The 22,782-nt window shown below is 36.6% G+C and overlaps 1 protein-coding gene across 2 annotated transcripts in view; it reads left to right on the top strand.

Moving 5' to 3' along the window:
• PGAP1 (post-GPI attachment to proteins inositol deacylase 1) overlaps nt 1-22,782 on the top strand; it is an 84,800-nt gene that overhangs the window by 18,288 nt on the left and 43,730 nt on the right. For both annotated transcript variants that reach the window (XM_011285444.3, XM_045034198.1), the window contains 6 exons: nt 10,205-10,376; nt 13,857-14,014; nt 17,201-17,253; nt 18,053-18,119; nt 21,645-21,750; nt 22,429-22,484. In XM_011285444.3, the coding sequence (XP_011283746.2) occupies nt 10,205-10,376; nt 13,857-14,014; nt 17,201-17,253; nt 18,053-18,119; nt 21,645-21,750; nt 22,429-22,484 (612 nt within the window). The remainder of the gene's footprint in view (nt 1-10,204; nt 10,377-13,856; nt 14,015-17,200; nt 17,254-18,052; nt 18,120-21,644; nt 21,751-22,428; nt 22,485-22,782) is intronic.

Raw genomic sequence — 22,782 nt, 5'->3', positions numbered from 1 at the left:
AACATTTCCCCCCCTTCCCCTCCCCCCATGGACTTCTGTTAAGTTTCTCAGGATCCACATGAGTGAAAACATATGATATCTGTCTTTTTCTGCCTGACTTATTTCACTTAGCATCATACTCTCCATTTCCATCCACATTGCTACAAATGGCCAGATTTCATTCTTTCTCATTGCCAAGTAATATTCCATTGTATCTATAAACCACATCTTCTTTATTCATTCGTCAGTTGATGGACATTTAGGCTCTTTCCACAATTTGGCTATTGTTGAAAGTGCTGCTATAAACATTGGGGGGGTACAAGTGCCCCTATGCATCAGCACTCCTGTATCCCTTGGGTAAATTCTTAGCAGTGCTATTGTTGGGTCATAGGGCAGATCTATTTTTATTTTTTGAGGAACCTCCACACTGTTTTCCAGAGTGGCTGCACCAGTTTGCATTCCCACCAACGGTGCAAGAGGGTTCCCATCTCTCCACATCCTCTCCAGCATCTATAGTCTCCTGATTTGTTCATTTTAGCCACTCTGACCAGTGTGAGGTGGTATCTCAGTGTGGCTTTGATTTGTATTTCCTGGATGATGAGTGATGTTGAGCATCTTTTCATGTGTCTGTTGGCCATCTGGATGTCTTCTTTAGAAAAGTGTCTATTCATGTCTTCTGCCCATTTCTTCATTGGATTATTTGTTTTTCGGATGTGGAGTTTGGTGAGTTCTTTATATCAGTGTCATTCAAAATCATTGTTTCCTTGTTGCTTTTCTGCCAAGATGATCTGTCCATTGATGTAAGTGCGGTGTTAAAGTCCCCTAGTATTATTGTATTATTATCTTGAGTTCTTTTATGTTTGTTATTGTTTTATATATTTGGGTACTCCAGTATTGAAGGCATAAATATTTATAGTTATTAGATCTTTTTGTTGGATAATCTCCTTTATCATGATATAGTATCCTTCTTCATCTCTTATTACAGTCTTTGGTTTAAAATCTAGCTTGTGTGAAACTGTGCAGCCACTCTGGGGAACAGTATGGAAGTTCCTCAAAACAAGTAAAAATAGAACTACCATATGATCCAGCAATTGCACTGTTAGGTATTTACCCAAAGGATACAAAAATACAGATTTGAAGGGGTACGTTCACCCCAATGTTTATAGAAGCATTATCAGCAATGGCCAAACTATGGAGAGAGCCTAAATTTCCATCAACTGATAAATGGATAAAGAAGATATGGTGTATACACACAGACACATATACACACACCCTGGAGTATTACTAAGCTATCAACAAGAACGAAATCTTGCCATTTGCAGTGACGTGGGTGGAGTTAGAATGTATTATGCTGAGTGAAATAAGTCAGAGAAAGACAAATTCCATATGATTTCATTCATATGTGGAATTTAAGAAACAAAACAGATGAACATATGGGTAGGGGGGTGGAAAAGGAGAAGAAAGGGTAACAAACTACGAGAGACTCTTAATGATAGAGAACAAACTGAGTTGGTGGAGGGAGGTCGGTGGGAGATGGGCTAGATGAGTGATGGGTACTAAGGAGGTCACTTGTTTTGATGAGGACTGAGTGTTGTATATAAGTGATGAATCACTGAATTCTACTCCTGAATCCAATATTGTACTGTATGTTAACTAAAATTTAAATTAAAAATATAATAAAATAAAATCTAGCTTGTCTGATGTAAGTATTGCTACAGTGTCTTTCTTTAGACTTCCTTTGCATGATAAATATTTCTACATCCCCTCACTTTCAATCTGTGGGTGTCTTTTGGTCTAAAATGAGTCTCTTGTAGGCAGCATATAGCTGGGTCTTAGGTTTTTATCCATTCTGACACCCTCTATCTTTTGATTGAAGTGTTCAATCCACTTACATTCAGAGTAACTATTGATAGATATGTATTTAGTGCCATTTCGTTACTTGTTGTGACTTCTGGAGATTTTCTCTTCCTTCTTTGTCACTCTTGGTCTTTCCTTCCCACTCAAAGAATCCCTTTTAATATTTCTTGCAGCGCTGGGTTAGTGGTCATGGACTCCTTTAGTTTTTATTTGGGCAATCCTTTGTCTCCTGTTGTGAATGATAGCCTTGCTGGGTAGAGTATTCTTGGCTACAGATTTTTCCCATTCAGCACATTGAATAAATTATACCACTCCCATCTGGCCTGCCAAGTTTCTGTGGAGAGGTCTGCAGCTAGCTTTATGGGTTTTCCCTTGTAAAGTTAGGGACTTCTTCTGTCTTGCTGCTTTTAGGACTTTTTCTTTATCACTACTTTTGCAAATTTTTTTTTAAATTTTTTTTTCCAACGTTTTTATTTATTTTTGGGACAGAGAGAGACAGAGCATGAATGGGGGAGGGGCAGAGAGAGAGGGAGACACAGAATCGGAAACAGGCTCCAGGCTCTGAGCCATCAGCCCAGAGCCTGACGCGGGGCTCGAACTCACGGACCGCAAGATCGTGACCTGGCTGAAGTCGGACGCTTAACCGACTGCGCCACCCAGGCGCCCCTATTTTTGCAAATTTAACTACAGTATGTCTTGATGTTTGCCTGATTTTAATGGGAGTTCCCTGTGCCTCCTGGATTTGGATGTGTGTTTCCTTCCCCAGATTAGGGAAGTTTTCAGCTATATTTCCTCAAATCTTCTCCTTTCTCTCTCTCTCTCTCTCTCCCTCTCCCTCTCCCTCTCTCTCTCTCTCTCTCTCCCTCTCCCTCTCCCTCTCCCTCTCCCTCTCTCTCTCTCTCCCTCTCCCTCTCCCTCTCTCTCTCTCTCTCTCTCTCCTCTCTCTCTCTCTCTCTCTCTCTCTCCCTCCCTCTCCCTCCCTCTCTCTCCCTCTCTCTCCCTCTCTCTCCCTCTCTCTCCCTCTCTCTCCCTCTCTCTCTCCCTCTCTCTCTCTCCTTCTGGAACTCCTATGATACAAATGTTACTACATTTAATGGAATAATGGAGTTCCCTAAGTCTATTCTTGTGATCCATAATTCTTTCTCTCTTTTGTTCAGCTTCATTATTTTCCGTTATTCTGTATTCTATATCACTTATTCATTCCCCTGCTTCTATTTTTGTGGATTAGTATTATCCAGTCTGTTTCAAATTTCAGTTATTGCCGTTTTCACTTCTGATTGTTTTTTTAATTCTTTTATCTTAGCAGCCAGTGTCACTCTGATGTCTTCTATGCTTTTCTCAAGCCAGTGAATGTCCTTATGATCATTACTTTAAGGTCTCCATCAGGCATACTACTTATGTCTGTTTTGATTAGAACTCTGACCATGCGATCTTTTCTTGTTCTTTCCTTTGGTATGATTTCCTCCATCTTGGCATTTTGTCTAAGTCTCGGTCTTCTCTGTGTTGGAAAAGCCTGTTGTTTTTCCTGCTCGTGAGAGTAATGGCTTTATGGGGGAGAGGTCATTTAGTGTCCAGGGCCTGGCGCTTCAGGGAATGTTTCTGGTGTGTGCTGCCTGCATACTGCTGCTGTGTTTTGGCTGCTCTATCCTTCAGGCCAGTGGTCTACAGAGGCTCTCCTTGCTTGCAGTGGGCAGTTTTTGGACCTTGGCCAGAGTGTGGTAAGTTTTAACTAGGTGTGTTCTGATCTGTTTATTGAATCAGACCTGATACTACTTCCACAAGTACTGAAGCCTTGAAGAACTCTCTGGTTGGTAGACCTCATATGTGTGGGGTTTGTGCTGATCTTTGGGGAATGGGCCCACTCTGCTGGTACCAGGCGGGTGTTGGTATAAGCAGGTTAGGCAGCCAGTGTTGGTGCTGTGCTGTTTACTATAGGTGGCTTTGTGCTTATGCTAAGTGAGGGGAGGGAAAGGGAAATGGTACCAGCCAGCTCCTTTGTCCCTGGAGACCCCTCTCCTGTGCTTGCTGTGCTCTCAGGGAAGCACTCTCAAGGACAAACAATTTCCCCTTGTTTTTCCCAGGTGTTTTTCATGCTGTCTGCCTCGGGTTGCTTGCCTGCCTAGACAAGCGCAGTGCACTTTGGGCTCTATCCCAGCCAAGCCTGCTGACTTTTGAAACATCAGGCTTCAGGGATGTGCTGTGGCAGTGGCCTGTGCTGGTCTTTTGAGGTAGAGTTTCACTGTGCTGGGATAGGTACAGGTTTGACTTAGAAGGGCAGTTGTGCACAGAGCACAGGGATATGGGATTAGGAGCAAAGCAGGCTAAACAGCCAGTGTCCGATTTAGCTGCCCTTAGCAGGTGTCTCTGTGCCTATATGAGGGGCAGGGGAAGGAAATGGCACCTGCCAGCTGTTTTGTCCCCAGAGAGGCATCTCTCTGAATGCCCCCTCCCACAGATGCACTCCTAGAAGAACGAATAGTTTCTCCCCCTGTGCCCTAAGTGATCTGTAGATCGTGTCTTCTACCCTGGGGTTGTTTGCCTTCTTTCCAGGTTTATGGCAGTGCTTTCAGAGGTCTCTCCCAGCCAAGCCTGCAGACCTTTAAAACTCTGGTCTTTGAGCCCTGCTAACTTGCAAAACTCATGAACATCAGCCCCTCTTGTTTTCTCAGCCAGTGGCTCCAGTGTTCTCCTTGTGTGTATCCCTGTATGCTCCACCCTCTCTTGCCTTGCTCCAGGACCAGGGCTCCCTTCTCTCTGTAGCACCAGCGATTGCTTTCTCCCCCAAACCATGTTTCTGTACTTCCTATCTTTCTTCCTTCCTCGATGTGGCCTCATTTCTCCCTCTATTGTGCAGTTTGTTCTGTCAGTCCTCAGGTCGATTTCTTGGGTATTCGGAATGATTTGATAGTTATCTAGTTGTATTTGAGGGACGAGACAAGCTTAAGGTCCTCCTACTATGCTGTAATCTTAGCTCCCCCACTAGCTATGTTCTCTTTAAATGCAAAAGGAACATTTACAAAAAATTGCATGTGCTAGACCATGAGATAAGTCAACGTAAATTTCAAAGGATTCAAATCATACAGGGTATATTTTCTGAACATAGCAGAATTAAATTTAAAATTAACAAAAACATATCTGGAAAATCAGCAAATATTTAGAGATTACTTCTAGACAACTCAGGTCAAAAAGAAACTAACAGGTGAAATTTGAAGATGTTTTGAACCTAATTAAAATGAAAACACATCAGAATTTATAAAATTAAAGTAGTGGTTAGAAGAAATACTGTAGTCTTAAATGCTTATGTTAGAAAAGAACAAGGTTTAAAAACAGTGATCCAACCTTTCAACTTAAACTATAGAAAGAACAAAGTAAAACTCAAAGTAAAAGGAAGGAAACAATAGGGAGTAGAAATCAAGGAAACAGAAAATAGACAAAGGGGGAAAAATTATACCAATGGCTCATTCTTCTAAGAGATCTAAGAATTGGTAAGCCCTTATCTAGACTGATGAAAAAAAAAGAATACAAATTAACAATACTGGGAATGAAAGAAGGGACATCTCTACAGAGCCTACAGATAGTAAGAAGCTATTAATGGATTATTATGAACAACATTACACCAATAAATTTGACAACTTGGTTGAAATTCTCAAATCTCTTGAAACAAATTACAAAACAGACACAAGAGAAAGAATCTCTGACTAGCCCTATATGTTTAACATTTTTTATATTTGTAACTAAAAATCTTACTGCCAAGAAAACCCTAGAGTTAAATGACTTCAGTGGTAAAATCCATGACACATTTAAGAAAGAAGATATCCCATCTCATACAAGCTGAGAAAATGAAGGAAGAGATAATACTTATAGTTCATTTTAAGAAACATTCATACCTTATCAATATCAGATGTTAATATTGTTTGGAAAAAAAATAGTATTCCTCATGAACATAGATGTAAGATTCTCAACAAAAAATTAGGCTATCAAATCCAGCAATATTTTAAAGTATAATATGACTGGATAGGATTTATCCCAAGAATGCAAAGTTGGTTTAATATTTAAGTATCAGTGTAATTCATCGTAGGATCATCTTAATAGATGAAGAAAATCATTTGGTTACATTCAGTACCCATTCATGATTTAAGGAAAACCCACAAAATTCAGTGCATTAACAGATGCAAACTTTCTCAACCCAAGGAAATTAAGTATTATGCATTACAGGAGGAAACAAGCTATTAGGTTAAGAACTATTTCTGTATCTGATAAAGGTGTTTATTGGATGAGATAAGTAAGATGTGATCACAAGATGATACAAATATACAGAAACATTTAAAGATGATACAAATATACAGAAACATTTAAAGGAATTTACAGAGAATTATAATTCATGAGTGAATTTAACGATTTCTCAGGGCAAATGGTCAGTATTCAAAAATCACTGAACAAATGGAAGGGGAAATTTTAAAGTGCATTTTCAATAATATCAAAATACAATTCTTATGGATAAATTTAATGAGAGCTATACAATATCTGTACACTGCAAACTGTAAAACTTGCTGAGGGAAAGGAATCCAAATAAATGAACCAACTTTAAGGATTAGAAGACTTAAGATTAAGAGATAAATTCTCTCCAAATTAAGCAGTAGAGTTAATGCAATACAAATGAAAATACCAGGAGGTGTTTTTGTAAAAATTTACACTTATGTGGAAATGCAAAGTACCCAAAAAAGCCAAACTGTCTTGAAAAAGAACAATGTTGGAGAACTTGCACTGCCTAATTTGAAGACTTAACTATATAGCTATAGTAAAATTCAAGCAGTATGATATTCTTATGCATCTTGAGAATGAAATTTAGACTTCATGATTCTTTGCGTTAGCCAGCATTTTAAAGTTACTTCAATAGCAAGTGTTTTTTAAACTTAAATCTGTACTGGATAATATAGGAGGAGACAAGCGAAATTAGGTGCAGGACCTTTTAAGTATTTGATATATATTGGGTAAGATAAATATGTTTTTACAGAATGAGATTTATCTCCATAAATGTCATTCACAATAAATAAGTGTATCTTTGATGTGTTATGCTAGGTAGTTTTTCCCTTCTGTATTTTTGTTTTCATATTTTCCCTAATGACTACATATTAAATTTATAATAGAGCTAATAAACTCGCTTTTAAATTGAGGCTTTTAGAACATAAGATTCGTTTTACAACCAGGTACTGTAGGAGTTCGAGACAACTGAATTTTGTTGAATGGACAGGATTTGAGTGTGCGAAAGTGAGAGGACGTTACACATGGAGGAAACCTCATTTATTCAGCACCTGAATCTACATGCAGCTATAGCAGTGAATAAAACAGAAATCCAAGCCCTCATGGACCTTATGTTCTAGTCAGGAGAGGCAGATAATAAACATAAATAAAAATATATACTATCTTACAGAGTGATACATGCCAAGAAGTAAAATAAAACAGGAAAGGGACATAGGGAGCAAAGGGTAGAGGACTACAATTACAAATAAGGGTCCCCAGCAAAGATCTCTATTGAGAAGCAGACAGTTTATTATAAATTAGAGGGCATGAGGGTATTTAGGAGGAAAATATTTCAGATAGAGGAAACAAGTAAAATATATGAGGCCAGCACATGTGAGCTGTATTAGAAGAAAAACAGGGAGACTGGTATGGCTGGAGTAGATAGAATAAGTTAATAAAGGAAAATTTGACAGGGGAGACAAATGATAGAGCCTTGTAGGCAATTTTAAGAATATTACCTTTTATTTGAAATGATAGGGAAAGACACTGCTGAGATTTTTGAGCAAAGGAGTGACATGTCCTGATTTAGGTTTTAATGATACTATTCTGTGGATGGTTTCAAGGATAAATGAAGGGATGTGAGAGAAGTAAAGAGACCAGTTAGGGGCTCATTGCAGTAATTCAGGCATGAATAATGGTGGCTTAAATCAAGTTGGTAACATTGGAGGTGATAAGAAATAGATTGGTATAAATCTTAAAGGAAACAAGATTTGCTGGCAGATCAGATATGGAGAGGCAGTGTGAAACAAAAAGAGTTGAGAATGACCCAGAGTTTTTGGCTGAACAACTAGAAGGATTGAAATGCCGTTATCTAAGATGGGGGAAAATGTAAGAAGAATATATTTGGAGGAGATTAATAATTTAGTTTTAGACAGGTTTGATTTAAGATGCATGTTAGATATCCCAAGTATAGTTAGGATGCGATTGGATTTTAAGTTTAGAGTTCAAGAGAAAGAGGTCCAGTCTGGAGATAATAACTTGAGGCTTGCCAGTATATGGATGCATTTAAAGCCATGAGATTGGATGAGATCACTATGGAGTCAAGATATGAAAGAAGAGACCTAAGGACTGAGGCCTGAGTCACTACCTTATTGAGATGGGGGGTGGGGTGCCTGGGTTGGTTAAGCATCTGACTTTAGCTCAGGTAATGATCTGTTCATGAGTTCAAGTCCTGTGCTGGGCTCTGTGCTGACAGCTAGGAGCCTGGAGCCTGCTTTGGATTCTGTGTCTCCCTCTCTCTGCCCCTTTCCTGCTCACACTCTGTCTCTGTTTCTCTCTCAAAAATAAAGTAAACATTAAAAAAAAAAAAAAAAGACATGGGGGAGATGAGAAGGAAACAGCAGGAGACTAAAAAGAAGTAGCCAGTGAGGTAAGAGGAGAACCAGGATAATATGTTGTCAAGGAATCCGAACAAATCATTTCAAAGAGGAAGAAGTGATCTATGTCAAATTCTGTTGATAGTTCATACAAGATGAGGATTGAGAATTGGCCATTAGATTCCTTGGTGACTTGATAATTTTGGAGGAGTGTTGAAGTGAAAGTGTGATTGGAGTGGGTGTAAGTGTATGGAAGTTGAGAAATTGGAGACAGCAAGTACTGTATAGGCAGTTGATTTTAGTGAGTTACACTATAGAGATGTAGAGAAAGATGTGCTCACTAAGGGTAAAGTTGGTGTCAAAAGACACCATATATTAAGGGAGAATAATATATTTTTATACTAGCAAGAATGATCTGGTAGAGAGCGAGAAACAACAGTGCAAGAAAAAAGTGAGTAGAATTGCTGGAGTGATGTACTTGAGAAGGCAGAAGGGGATGGGTTTCAGAGCACAAATGGAAATGGAGAGTTTGGCTTTTTTTTAAGATCAGCTCTGTGTTGGGAATCACCAAGACCATCCCCAGGCTTGATAATTGTCCAGAAGGATTCATAGGATTCAGCATGTACTTGTACTCATGGTTATGATTTATTACAATGAAAGGATACAAAGCAAAATCAATAAAGAAAAGGTGCATGGGGTGAAGTCCAGAGGAAGCCAGGTACAAGCCTCCAAATGTCCTTAAAGGGGAGTTACACTGGATCCATTTAATTCATACAGCAATGAATTGTGATGTGTGAAGTGTTGTCTGTGAGAGAAGCTCATGAGAAGTTCAGTGCCCATAGTATTTACTGGGGGCTGGTCATGTAGAGACCCTGTGCCTAGCGTGTACTAAAATCCCAACCAGAAGGACAGCAGGTATGCAGTATAAACTGTATTATTTGCAAAACAGTTTCAGCATAGTGAGCCATTCTTCCATTTAGGAAATTATGGGAAAATCCAGGAATCTAAGGTTCCAGACTGTATCCCAGAGCCAACTTATATGCAGTCCATTATAAGGATAACAGTCTCAGGCTTACTATGTTAATTCTTTTCTGTAAAAAGCCCAATTTATTCATAGTTATGAGAGAAGGCATAGATGAAGGATTAGTGTGGAGAGTGATAAGCAAAAGTTTGGCAGTGAAACTAAGGATACTATATGGAGACAAAAGATTTTTGAAAAAACAATGCTTATTTTAAAAATAAAATATGTAATTGTCAGTGAGTAAATATTTTGGAATGCTGGTTTCTTTTTCAACCCAGGTGCACAATAGAGAAGTAACTTGATAAGATATATCAATATGATGAGGTATCATATTGTTATGGCAACCATAATTGTTCTGAATTTTTGTGGTGTTTTCAGTTTCAAATAAATGATCTGACTTCTATAAAATCTAATATTTTGGAATAAACCAAATGTAATTACACCTTTTACATCCAATGTAACAAATGGTAAGACATGATATGGTAGACGAAGAGTTCTGATTTTGGTTCAGAAAACCAAAGCATAGCCATTAAAAATATTAGGCAGGATACAAAATGGTAGCATATACCAATTATAAGTAAATGAAAATATATTTCTGTATCTTATGCAAGTTTATGTAAGTAGTTTAATTTTCTTTTTTTCTATAAAATTGCTCATATAGAGAGGTAAGTATTTGGAATTTTTGTTATGATAAGCCTTCATTATGCCTTGGTGATTTTTTTTTAAATAGGGTCAAGAATTTGCTCCAAAAAGTGTGGCAATAATTGGTCATTCTATGGGTGGCCTTGTTGCAAGAGCATTGCTTACATTGAAAAATTTTAAACAAGATCTGATAAATCTTCTTATTACACAAGCTACACCTCATGTTGCTCCTGTGTTGCCATTGGATCGTTTCATAACAGGTAAGTACTATTAGATAAACACTAACTGACCTCTTCATTATTGTTTAGGATTAAACAAATCCTTGCTCCTACTTTCTTTAGAGTGTGCTGTAGATTTATCCATGTGTGAAGCAGCTCAGTTTCAAATTAACACCTCCATTTCTGAGCATCTTTCTTTGTGACTTTCAGTTTAGGCTAATAATTGGAATTTTTGTTTTCTCTGTCAGTAGCATCTTACTGTGGAGAACATGTATTTTATAATCCCTAGACACTTGAGCTTCAGTTTAGTTACTCTTGGAGATGACTCTTTGTCTCTTAAAGTATGTTTGTTAAACTTCCTGTGTTTTGTTAACTCTTACAGTATTCTATTCAAAATAAGCTTATATTTTAAGTAAAACAGTAGAAATGCCTTGTTTTAAAATAAATAGGTCACCATGTAAATTTTAAATAAATTTTTAAACAAATTTAGAATTTGTGATAGAATTCCTAATACTTACTACTATACTTTGCTATATTTTGGGTGTTGTATTAAGGACTTTACATGATGTATTATTATTTCACTTGAGACTTAGGGCAGTCCTGTGAGATAGGTACCATTATTATCTGCATGTTCAAAGAAAAGTCTAGTATTGGGGTGCCTGGGTGGCTCAGTTGGTTGAGAATCTGACTCTTGATTTTGGCTAAGGTCATGATCTCACAGTCAGGAGATCGAGCCCTGTGTCCAGCTCTGTGCTGGGCATGGGGCCTGCTTGGGATTCTCTCCCTTTCTCTACCTCTCCCCCACTCATGCTTTCTCTCTCAAGGTAAATAAATAAATATTTAAAAAAAAATTTTTTTTTCAACGTTTATTTATTTTTGGGACAGAGAGAGACAGAGCATGAACGGGGGAGGGGCAGAGAGAGAGGGAGACACAGAATCAGAAACAGGCTCCAGGCTCCAAGCCATCAGCCCAGAGCCTGACGCGGGGCTCGAACTCACGGACCGCGAGATCGTGACCTGGCCGAAGTCGGATGCTTAACTGACTGCGCCACCCAGGCGCCCCAATATTTTTTAAAAAAGTGTTATCTTCACTGTTTATTGAAATGTTATATGACAGAAGAAAGTCTTTGAAAAAGAATTCTTTTTCCTGAGCAGTAAATTTACACCACTTCTTACCTTATCGAAATTTGCATTATCTTAATTGTGATAAAAATGAGAAATATACCTTAGTGACTCCAAACCAAAGTACCCATTTTAACATAACATTGCCAAGGGGTAATTTATGTGCTGGAATATCTGGTGCAACAGTACCTACAGTGAAGTTTAATTTTTTCCCTTATTACATTTAAAACTTTGCTTGTAGAAATCTTTCAGTATAAATTTTTAGTTTTAATGAAGTTGCTTAAATTTGCTTTATTAATTCTTATAATTACAAATGACCTATAGGTTTAGAAAAAAATTCAAAGGCATAGACTAGTCATAATACTTGTCATCACAATTGAGACCTTTTTTATTACATTTTATGTCGATGAGCCATGTATGTTAAGTTAGAATTACTCAGAATACATCTTAAAAAACTCTTTGAGGAAAGAGCTTTCAAAAGAGTCCAATTTTACTGTTTTTGAAGGCTACTGATGGTCTGTCTCTGAAAGGTTCAGGCTGAAAGTAATTCTTAATGTTAGGTGCCTTTCCAGTAATTAGTAACCCTCTTTCTTATTTATTCTGTATTTATTTCATATTTCATTAAGCCAAAATTAGAATGAAAAAACAAAAGTTCTAAGGGTGGCGGATTTTTTAGGAGGTTTTTAGGAGACCCATATGACCTCCAGAAGTGCATTCCCTGTTTATACTTGATGGAAATACTGCCCTTCAATAGGGAAATGGAAGCTGTGCACTGGGCTCTGCACTTTAGGGGTCCCTGCCCTGGCACTGCCATTCACAAGGCGAGGAGTATATAGGCCAAGCAACTTGGCCTATATTTGCAGCTGTGCCTTTACTTTTGGACCATGATCCAGGTAACTCCGCCTCCAGGCTTTTCCATGGCCTGTGTGGGCCTCTTACCTGGATCTGTTCTGAGGGCAGGTATATAAACTTGAGTTGTGGCTAAGGGATGGCTCTGCATGAGGTACAAATAGAGCTTGGGTATCCTTCATCCTTGTAATGCAGGATGAAATTGAGATGGGAAGAGAGGATAGTACAGTAATGGATTAGAGATCTGCTCTTCCTGTGCTGTCATCATCTAGTCTCCATCTCTGAGATGTCCTAGAACTTGTTATTTGAACTTGGTCTTCCAGGTTATTTGGAAGATGTATATTTGTCAAGATAGGCAGAGATAATTGATTTAACAGTTTGTTAGCTGAAATTTTACTGTTAAATATTTAGACATATATTTAGACATATAGCATATGTTCCTTGGTCCTCTTGTCCTAGGACCTGCAGATGTTAGGAATGGGTCTGCTTAGTCATATTCTAATTAAATATTGCTGAGATCTTTAATGGGAGAAGTTTGCTGTTCCAAAATGTTTGAAGCCCTCAATAGGATCAAATGCCAGGGTAAAAACACATTAAGTTCTGATAGTCAGAAAGGAAAGGAGAACTCCCCTGCCCTGGTCTCAAATCTTTGACACTGTATTGTTTTCATCTTCCATAGATAAAGTGGAAAAATTGCAGATTCTTCCCTTTGAGCTACTTGTTACTAAATGAGTTACTTACTTTTTTTGTTTTGTTTTAAGTTTATTTATTTATTTTGAGAGAGAGGAGAGGGAAAGAGGACACACAAGTAGGGAGTAGGGGAGGGGCAGAGAGAGAGAGAGAGAGAGAGACGGAGAGAGAATCCCAAGCAGGCTCTACCTTGTCAGCACGGACCCCAATGTGAGCCTCAATCTCACAAACCGTGAGATCATGACCTGAGCCAAAATTAAGAGTCACACACTCAACCAACTGAGCCACCCGGGAGCACCCTGAGTAGAACCTTCTTAACCCTTAGAGTTTTCCATAGCAGCATCGAGTTTCAAGACTAAAATGATTGTTGTTGTCCTGATTGTATTTTAATCACTTAAATAGTACTTTGTATAGTGGTAACTGGCCACAGTAGAGAGCTGCTAAGCTCTCATACTGCCATGATTAGGAAGATCTACCATTTTTTTAGCATAGTGAACTTTATCTTTGGTAGAATTTTAGGGGTTTCTCGTTATTATGATGTGTGGCTTATGGTCTAGCAGCATCTTTGTGGGATGTAGAGACCTGTTTTGTGTATGGACTTGACAAAACTAATGAAGTTTGAATATCTTTTTTCTTTACTGAGACCTTTAGTAACTCTTAGTATTTGTACTCTGATTTAATGGGAAAATAGACCATGTATAAAGATACTGACTACTCAAAAATGAGAAATGTGAATAACATTGTTTGTAGGCAATTCAGTATGGCTTAAACAGAAATTCAGTTTAGTATTAGTATCATAGATACTTTATTGTTGCAGGGAATGACTACTAATTTTTAATATGTGTCTTTATTTCCTACCAGATTTTTATATGACTGTAAACAACTATTGGATTCTAAATGCTAGACACATAAATTTAACCACACTTTCTGTAGCTGGAGGATTCCGGGATTACCAAGTTCGTTCAGGACTGACTTTTCTTCCAAAATTAAGCCATCATACCAGTGCCTTATCTGTTGTGGTAATCTTTTTTTAAGATTCTACTGAAATAGTAACAGGATGGATACAATGGGGTATGAAAGGAAAAATATATACTTGCTTGAAAATGACTACTGAGTTGGTGTAGTGCTGTGTGTGTGGGTGTGTGTGTGCACGTTTGTGTGTGAGAGACAGAATATGAAAGAATGAATATGCTGGGAAGGCAGAGGCATAGTGCTTATGTCCACAGAAAGTGAAAAGGATCTTAGAAAGCTTGTGAAAATTACTTATTTATGAAGGTGACTCGTAAGAATAATTGTTTCTTGTTCAAAATAAGTATCTACTCATTGATGAGTTTTAACCATAAGAATTTGTGGACTGAAGTCCAAGGGCCCCTTGTTACATCTGAGTGGTGTGCTATTTATAATGGAAGTCGAATATCAAGCATATCACATACTTATGAGTGTTGAACTTGAATAAAGGTTTACCAATTTTATTATTTTTATTATTTTTTTTAACGTTTTTTTTTTTTGAGAGAGAGAGACAGTGTGAGTAGGGGAGGGGCAGAGAGAGAGGGAAACACAGAATCTGAAACAGAATCCAGGCTCTCAGCTGTCAGCACAGAGCCTTATGCGGAGCCTGAACCCATGAACTGTGAGATCATGACCTGAGCTGAAGTCAGATGCATAACTGACTGAGCCACTCAGGCGCTCTAAGGTTTACCAATTTTAAAATTAAAAAAGTAGCTTTGATAGTATAACAGAACCCTGATTGATTAATTTGCTAATTATTCTCCCCTGCTAGGACATCAAGTATTTGGTCTTTAACTGGGATACATAGCCTCTGTAAAGTGAGTTCAAGTTTTCTTTTAGGATTTATATTATTTCTTATATTTTTTACCTTGAAATCTTCAGTTATCATCTTAACTTTTTAACTCTACACAGTGTGTAGATATTGTATGTAGTATGTATACATGTGTATACTACACATCATTTCCAAATATAACTTAATTTCTTTTTTTAAATAATTTTTTTAAGTTTATTTATTTTGAGAGAGTGAGAGAGTACACTCGGGGCTGGGGCAGAGAGAGGGAGAGAGAATCCCAAGTAGCCTCAGTGCTGTTAGTGTAGAACCCAATGCAGGGCTCAAACTCATGAACCTTGAATTCATGATCTGAGCTAAAATCAAGAGTCAGACACCTAATCGACTGAGCCACCTAGGTGCCCTATATAACTTAATTTCTAAAAAAATCCATAGAGTTCTTTTTGCTTTTTAAGGGATTGTGCTTTGTTTCATGGTTATTCTCTTCGTACATAACTCCCTTGCTCAGTTCATCTATTGCCCCACCTTAGGTTACTGTTCGTTTATTGAACAAGTATTACTGAATACTTGCCACACATAAAACAAAAATTATTAAGCCATTCTGCAGTTACCCACCATTTTCTCATTACTGGAGGAGTTGTGATATAACCATATAATAGCTTTGCAACTAAGTTGGAAAATCTCTCAGACCTCATTATTAGTATGAATCTTGTTATTTGGTGTTGAATATTTTGGGCAGATATTTGCTTGAAGTCCTCAAAACATGAAATATCAACTCTTTAGTAAAACACAAATATATATATATAATTGGATGTCTTATTTCCTAGACTTGGTTGGGGCATGATGCTCTATTGGTGTCCTTTCCTCCAGCTTATCTTTTAAAGAACTTTGGTTTCTTTAAGGGGTGTGTGTGTGTGTGTGTGTGTGTGTGTGTGTGTGTGTCCGTGTCCCTCTTTTCTGATGCGTTTGATAATTTGTTGTTTGAGGAGCTTGTAATTCTGTATCTCTGATGAAAATATTTTATCTCTTAATGGAATTTTCTCAAAGCTGGTTATTGTCAGAATTTTACTTAGTATTTTAGCCCCTAAATAGTTTATAGTCTTTTATATATCTGCATGTATGTTTACTTTAAAAAACAATTATTAAGAAGTAACAATTTTTTAATGATTATCTCAAGAATAGTTAATTGACATTTACATCCATTGGAACTAGAAAAATTAAGTTAGAGACCTCGATTGTATTAGTAAAGTAGGCTGAAATGCTGTGATATACACTCACACAGAACTGGCACTTAAACACTATACAAGTTTACATTTTACTCCTATAACTGCCCTAAATATGTATTTAAGTTGGTGGATGGTTTTTGAAGGAGTCCCATTAAGGGACCCAGGCTGACAGTAAACAATCCTTTCTTGAATGCAAAGAGAGACACTGTGAAAAATAATAATCAGATTTACTTAATGTTTCCCCATTGTATGTAAGATGCTATTCACAGGGAAGGAAGTCATTACCTGGTATGAAAAGGAGTCTAGTTCTTGAAGGGGTACTGTGCCGTTGTCAGGAAGTTTTCTTCAAATAGTTGTATTTTTTAGGAGCCTTTTCCTATTCTGTCTCTAACTAGTAATACATATCCTAATCTAGGGATTTTTTTCAAAATAAGTAACCTTGGGCCCTACTTGTAAGAGTCTGATTTAATAGTTTTGGAATTGTGGTCAGGCATGTTAATTTTGAAAAATCTCCCCAGGTCTGGGTATTTCTTTTTTTTTTTTTTTAATTTTTTTTTCAACGTTATTTATTTATTTTTGGGACAGAGAGAGACAGAGCATGAACGGGGGAGGGGCAGAGAGAGAGGGAGACACAGAATCGGAAACAGGCTCCAGGCTCTGAGCCATCAGCCCAGAGCCTGACGCGGGGCTCGAACTGACGGACTGCGAGATCGTGACCTGGCTGAAGTTGGTCGCTTAACCAACTGCGCCACCCAGGTGCCCCAAGTCTGGGTATTTCTTAAGCACACCTGATTAAAAAGTAACATCTTAGACTTTATCAAAGAATAGTCAGAACTAAAACTACTAAAATAATTGTGGTTTATTAAAGAATCATAAACAGCCTCTTAATAGAGTAATAGAGTTAGATATTAAACTTCAGTAAGGAATCTGTGGATACTTAAATAATTTTTTAAAGGGTAATTTAAGCTTGACTAAGGAGTAATGACAATGATTTTATGCAGGGACTACCTTAATATTTTTGGATCACCTTTTGTAATCATCATTTAAATATGTCTATGCATCATAAAGTAGTGAAACTAATGTTACATGTTTCTAAATATTAGCTTCTGGGAATTTCAAACCTTTTGGAGAATAACAAATGTGCTTTTCTTAAGTTGAATTTTTTTTTCCTGTCCTTTTAGAGTTCAGCAGTGCCTAAGACCTGGGTCTCAACAGACCACCTCTCCATTGTGTGGTAAGTTAATATAACTTATTTTGGTGATTTGTGGTGCTCCTTTTTTCTCATCAGTGCATTGATTTATCCACAAATAATGATATGGGAGAAAGATTGACCAAAGTACCTAGAACTCTAACCTTGGTTTTTGTCTCAGTATGACCAAGGTTCCTTTGGCAGCCTGTAAAATCATTTCTTGAACCAATAGCATCAGTCTCAAGCTAGACTCAAATATCAAAATTTTCGAGTTTGTCATAGTTTAGCAAAATTAAAGGTATTTGCGATAAGACCACTGAGCTCTTGGCCAGTCACCAAACTCAGGAACTTGATTAATGTAGCATTGACTATTCTAGAATAGTACATGGAAAGCCAAGTAGGAGTTAGATTTATCCTTTATATAAATAGATTACGAGTAAGAAATATGTAGACCCTAGTTATCTTCTCTCTATATGATTTGGCTTAAAGTTTCTTTTTTCACTTTCCTCTGGCTGTGTAGTCTATGGTGTCTGAAAGAAGCACAACAGTTTAGGCATAGAAAGATGGGGCAGATATTGTCTATAGCTGGGGTAGACAAGGAGACTTAGGGAAAACAGAAGGACCCTGATAGTTCCACTGTCAAACATCCAGGAAGATTTAATTTGCTTTATTTTTATGTTTCAACTTTAAGATATATACTTGATAATAATGATTTGTTAAATACTTTTATTAGAGTTTAGAGCAGTAAAGGAAACCCAGATATTCCATTAAATAATAGAATTGTGCATGTTTGTATCAAAAGTATACTTTTAAAGAACGTTTCATTTGTAACTTTATTCTTTAGGTGTAAGCAATTGCAATTGACTACAATTCGAGCATTCTTTGATCTTATTGATGCTGATACTAAACAAGTATGTATTTTTAAAATTAAATATTACTTCAGTAAAGTAAAAGCTTTTGTTACAGCAGGGAAGGATTTAATACATTTTTTTTACTTTCATAAAAGTAGATGCCTTATGTTATATAACTAATTAGTTTCAAAATAGAAATCTCTTTATTTGTATCTGATAATACTTTGATCACTATGAATAATTAATTGAATGCAGTGAAAATGAAAAAGTGAAAGGATACTTTAAATCTTCCCCCTAATTCTTCACCTTTACTCATTTAAAATTTGATATATATCCTTTTAACTTTAAGGAAAATACTTACTACAAGGTTATCTTTTTTTTTCTTAGTAATATGTTGTAGACTTCATGATCTATCTTACTAGACATTTTTGTTTTAATTTTTTTTTTGTTTAAATGTTTTTAAAAAAGCATCTTTACCTTTCTGATAAGAAAAGTTATTCCTATCATTGAATTCATTGAATAACCCACTCTGGCCAAAACTTAAATTATGTACTTCTAGAAGTTGAATCTTTTCTGTAATGAGATTTCACTTATAAACTCTCTAGGCCAGTGATTTGCCAAGTTGTTCAATTAGCAGGACACCTGGAAGTCCTAGTGCCCTTTATAGTATTGCTCTTTCATCTCTTTCTTGTCTGCCAGCAGATATATAGTAGTGGGCACCAAGGATTCCAGCAAAATTCAGGGAATGAACTTACATATTTTTCTGTGAATTGGGAACATACTGCTGTTTTTCATCTTAAGCAGCTCTTTTTTTAACCTCAGGTCATCTTGGAGTCTTTCACTGTTTTATAGAAACATGTTTTGAGAACTATTGTTGAGAACCTTTTGGAGAAGAAGTTCCTTGTGTATTAGGTAGTTTTCTTCATTATGACAAAGTATTCAGCTCAGATATTTTTGGATTCTTTATCTTGAAGGCTCCAATTCTTTGAGAGACTAGTATGTGTGGCTGTTTATCAATAGATCTCTAGGTAATGCTTTCCTTATTGTGTTTAGAACTTTGCTCTTTTGCTTTCTCTGTTGGGGGAAGTGGGGGGTAGCGTTTGTGTTTTTTCCTTAACCCTTCAGAAAGCTGCAGAACTACTAGTAGATGAGATGCTTACCTCTCTCCTGAAGAATGCAATAAAAGAGGGACTCCCCCAAAAAGGGAGACCCAGATTGTTGTGTTTTACTACATTTTAAGCCACAAAATACCATATTCAAGTTAGTATATTTATTAAAGTAAATCAGCTTTATAGTATTAACACTGAATTGGTCATGGAACGTAAACATTTTTTAGTTTTCAACCTTGTTTTAATTGTGAGTCTTAACTATGGTCAAACTATGAGTTTGTTTGAGAGAGTGCAACTAGATATAATAATAGAATCCCTTGAAATTGCAAGACCAGGTTGTATTTGGAATGACATTTGGTAGTCTTAGGGAAAAAACCATTTCAGCCCATGAAGAACAATAATAGACAGGTTTAATCCTTAAAAATTGTGCATAGATCTATTTTTTAATTGAAGTATAGTTGACACACTGCATAAAACTAAGTTTAATAAATCTTGTTTTCCATTAAGTCCTGAGATGAGAACATTTTAATACTAGTATGTAATATGTTATAATTCTGGATAGATAAGTATTTTACAGACACATTTTTGAGACAAATGAGAAATTTTTGATAACTAATATTGCTAAGAGTCAAAATTTGAAACTGAGTTCTATTTCACAAACTCACTATATATAATAGACTGGACTAAATATTAGACAATTAAAAAGTTAGGATATGATTGCTACCTTTCTTTAGTCCCAAACATGTGGTACGAAGAAATCAGAATTAGAGAATAATTTCTGATGGTTATCATAAAAGACCTAGCTCAGGTGCGCTTGGGTGGGCCAGTCGGTTAAGCATCGTAATTCAGCTCAAGCCATGATCTCACAGTCTGGGAATTCGAGCCCCATGTTGGGCTCTGTGCTGACAGCTCAGAGCCTGGAGCCTGCTTTGTATTCTGTGTCTCCCTCTGTCTCTGCCCCTCCCCGACTCACGCCCTGTGTCTGTCTGTCTGTCTCTCTCTCTCTCTCTCTCTCTCTCTCAAAAATAAATAAACATTAAAAAAATTTAAAAAATTAAAAGACATAGCTAAAAACTTATCAATGGATGGATTCCCCAGAGTAAGTAAGGATGGGAGAGTCCTGTCTTAACTAAAATTTTTGTCAAAAAGACCTATTACTTTTAATGTTTGCAAACAGATGTGGCTGCTTAAAAAAAAAAAGTCAGAATTAGTTTTATATTAGATTGAGTTGATTAAAGTCTTGAGTTTGCATCAATGAAGATAAAATTTCAGTGTCCTCTACTGTAGTTATATGATATCTGAAGAACTATATTCTATTTTATATATTGTATCATAAGGAGGACATTAACAAACTTGAGTTTATCCAGGGAAGGCAGTCAGGGTGGTGAGGGTTTGAAATAATTCTGTGAAAAACAGTTGATGTGTTTGGTTTTTTTTTTTTTTTTTGAAATTGTTTAATCTGTAAAGAAATGTTTCATTGGTCTTCAGTTTCTTGAAGACCTCTAACTTCATATAGCAAAGTAACAAGGAGTCAGATTTGGCAGACCATTCTCCGTAAGAATTGTTGAAATCGGGTTGTACTAGCTTCCACAAGAGCAAGTTAGAAATAAATGTTCAAGCAAAAGGTGACTTCCTAAGGGATTGAAAAGATTTACTAGACATGGGTCCTCACTGTCGTTTCTTTTTCATCCTCTCACTATGTTACTGAGAAAATCGCTTACCTGTCAGAGCCTCAGTGCTTAAATTAGAGAATTAAATAGTGGTAGATTCTAAATGGATTTTATACCCAGTACTTTTTTTTTTCTTTAAGGGAGAAACTGGTATAAAGTTGTAGATATTTACTGTGCTATGGTATTTTAAAACAGGCAATAAAAAAAAATCCTATTTTCTCTCATTTTCATTTCATGAAAGAAAGGACATTTAGACACAATGAAAGTAAGTAGGACAAAGTAGAGGAAAGTAGTTTATAAGGAAGTACAGTTGGCAACTCATATTTTCTCTAATGACCAGTGAATTATTTGTTGTGGGATTGGCACTGGCCTGAGTTTGGAATCAGTGTGTTGGAATCACTAGTCGGGTGGATCTCTTAAGTTCTCATCTGACTCTATACACCTTTGTATATTTTATTCTTAACTGTTACTTAAGAGGTACTGTTGCGTAATGATTAATGTCATGGGTTCTGGAGCCAGACTGCCTGGGTTTGAATCCTGACCCAGACTCTGAATAGGAATGTGACCTTGGGCAAGTTCCTTAATTTCTGTCTGCTTTTGGTTTCTTTGTAAAAATGCAAATGTAAAGGTTATTATCTCCTAGAGCTCTTGCGATGCTTAAATGAGTTATTAACATATTAAGTACTTAGAACAGTGCCTGACCCAGAGTAAATAACTCTTGGTTCTTATTGTTATTATTTGAAGCAAAGTTTTATTGAACTATCACAATGGATACAAAAAGATGCAGAATGTATCCTTCTTTCTAGATAACTCAAAATCCCAAGAAGAAATTGTCAGTTTTGAATCACCACTTTATAAGACATCCAGCAAAACACTTTGAGGAAAATCCAGCAATAATTTCTGACTTAACAGGTTGGTGGTAATAACATGTTTTTATTTTAAATTAAGTTTTGATTATTATTTTTAGGTAAATTTATTATTAGCAAAGTCTTTGAAACTTTGGTATTTCAGGTACTGTAATTCTGTTATATCTTATTAATTTTTCTGTGATAGTTTCTGATGAGGTTCTTGGTTAAGGAAGGGAAAGAGTAGAAAAAACAATTTATAAGATGTGGCTGATAAAAATTTTGTCCTGAAAATAACGTGACAAGTAGAAAAAACTTAAAGATACAATTAAATGTCTCTATTCTCCTGACAGTCCCATAAAATAATTAATCTTTACTTAGGTTTTCAGTATCAGTCATTTTTCAGTCTTCTTTTAGTGTAACAGCGTATCTTTTGCTGTTAACATATTACCTGTCATACTCAGTTTGGAAAATGAAATAATTTATTTCCTTTTTATTGATACTTTCTTAGAGTTAAAGACACCAGATAGATTTAAGATGCTTTCCTTGATGTGAATGCTAGTTGCTAATGAGCATATAGATAACATCTTACTGGATTTTTTATTTTAAAATAGCCATTGTTCAGGAAACCCTGTTTTTTAAATCCTGCTGTAATTGAGAAGTAGTTCAAAAAAAGAAGTATATTTCATGAGCATTCAGTAAAAGAAATTGTTTAATGTTTCAAAATTAATTTCCTTTACCTTAGGGACATCTATGTGGGTTCCAGTAAAAGTGTCCAAATGGACCTATGTGGCTTATAATGTAAGTATACCATCAATGGATTTTTTTTTTACTTTTTTTTCAAAAACATTTTACTATTTATCTTTAAAAGTTAAAGACTCTTTTTTTTTAAATTTTTTTTTTCAACGTTTATTTATTTTTGGGACAGAGAGAGACAGAGCATGAACGGGGGAGGGGCAGAGAGAGAGGGAGACACAGAATCGGAAACAGGCTCCAGGCTCTGAGCCATCAGCCCAGAGCCTGACGCGGGGCTCGAACTCACGGACCGCGAGATCGTGACCTGGCTGAAGTCGGACGCCCAACCGACTGCGCCACCCAG

This window comes from Felis catus, chromosome C1 (genome assembly GCF_018350175.1).
Source record: "Felis catus isolate Fca126 chromosome C1, F.catus_Fca126_mat1.0, whole genome shotgun sequence".
NCBI classification, from domain to species: Eukaryota; Metazoa; Chordata; class Mammalia; order Carnivora; family Felidae; genus Felis; species Felis catus.
This window is presented reverse-complemented; position numbering and strand designations above follow the sequence as displayed.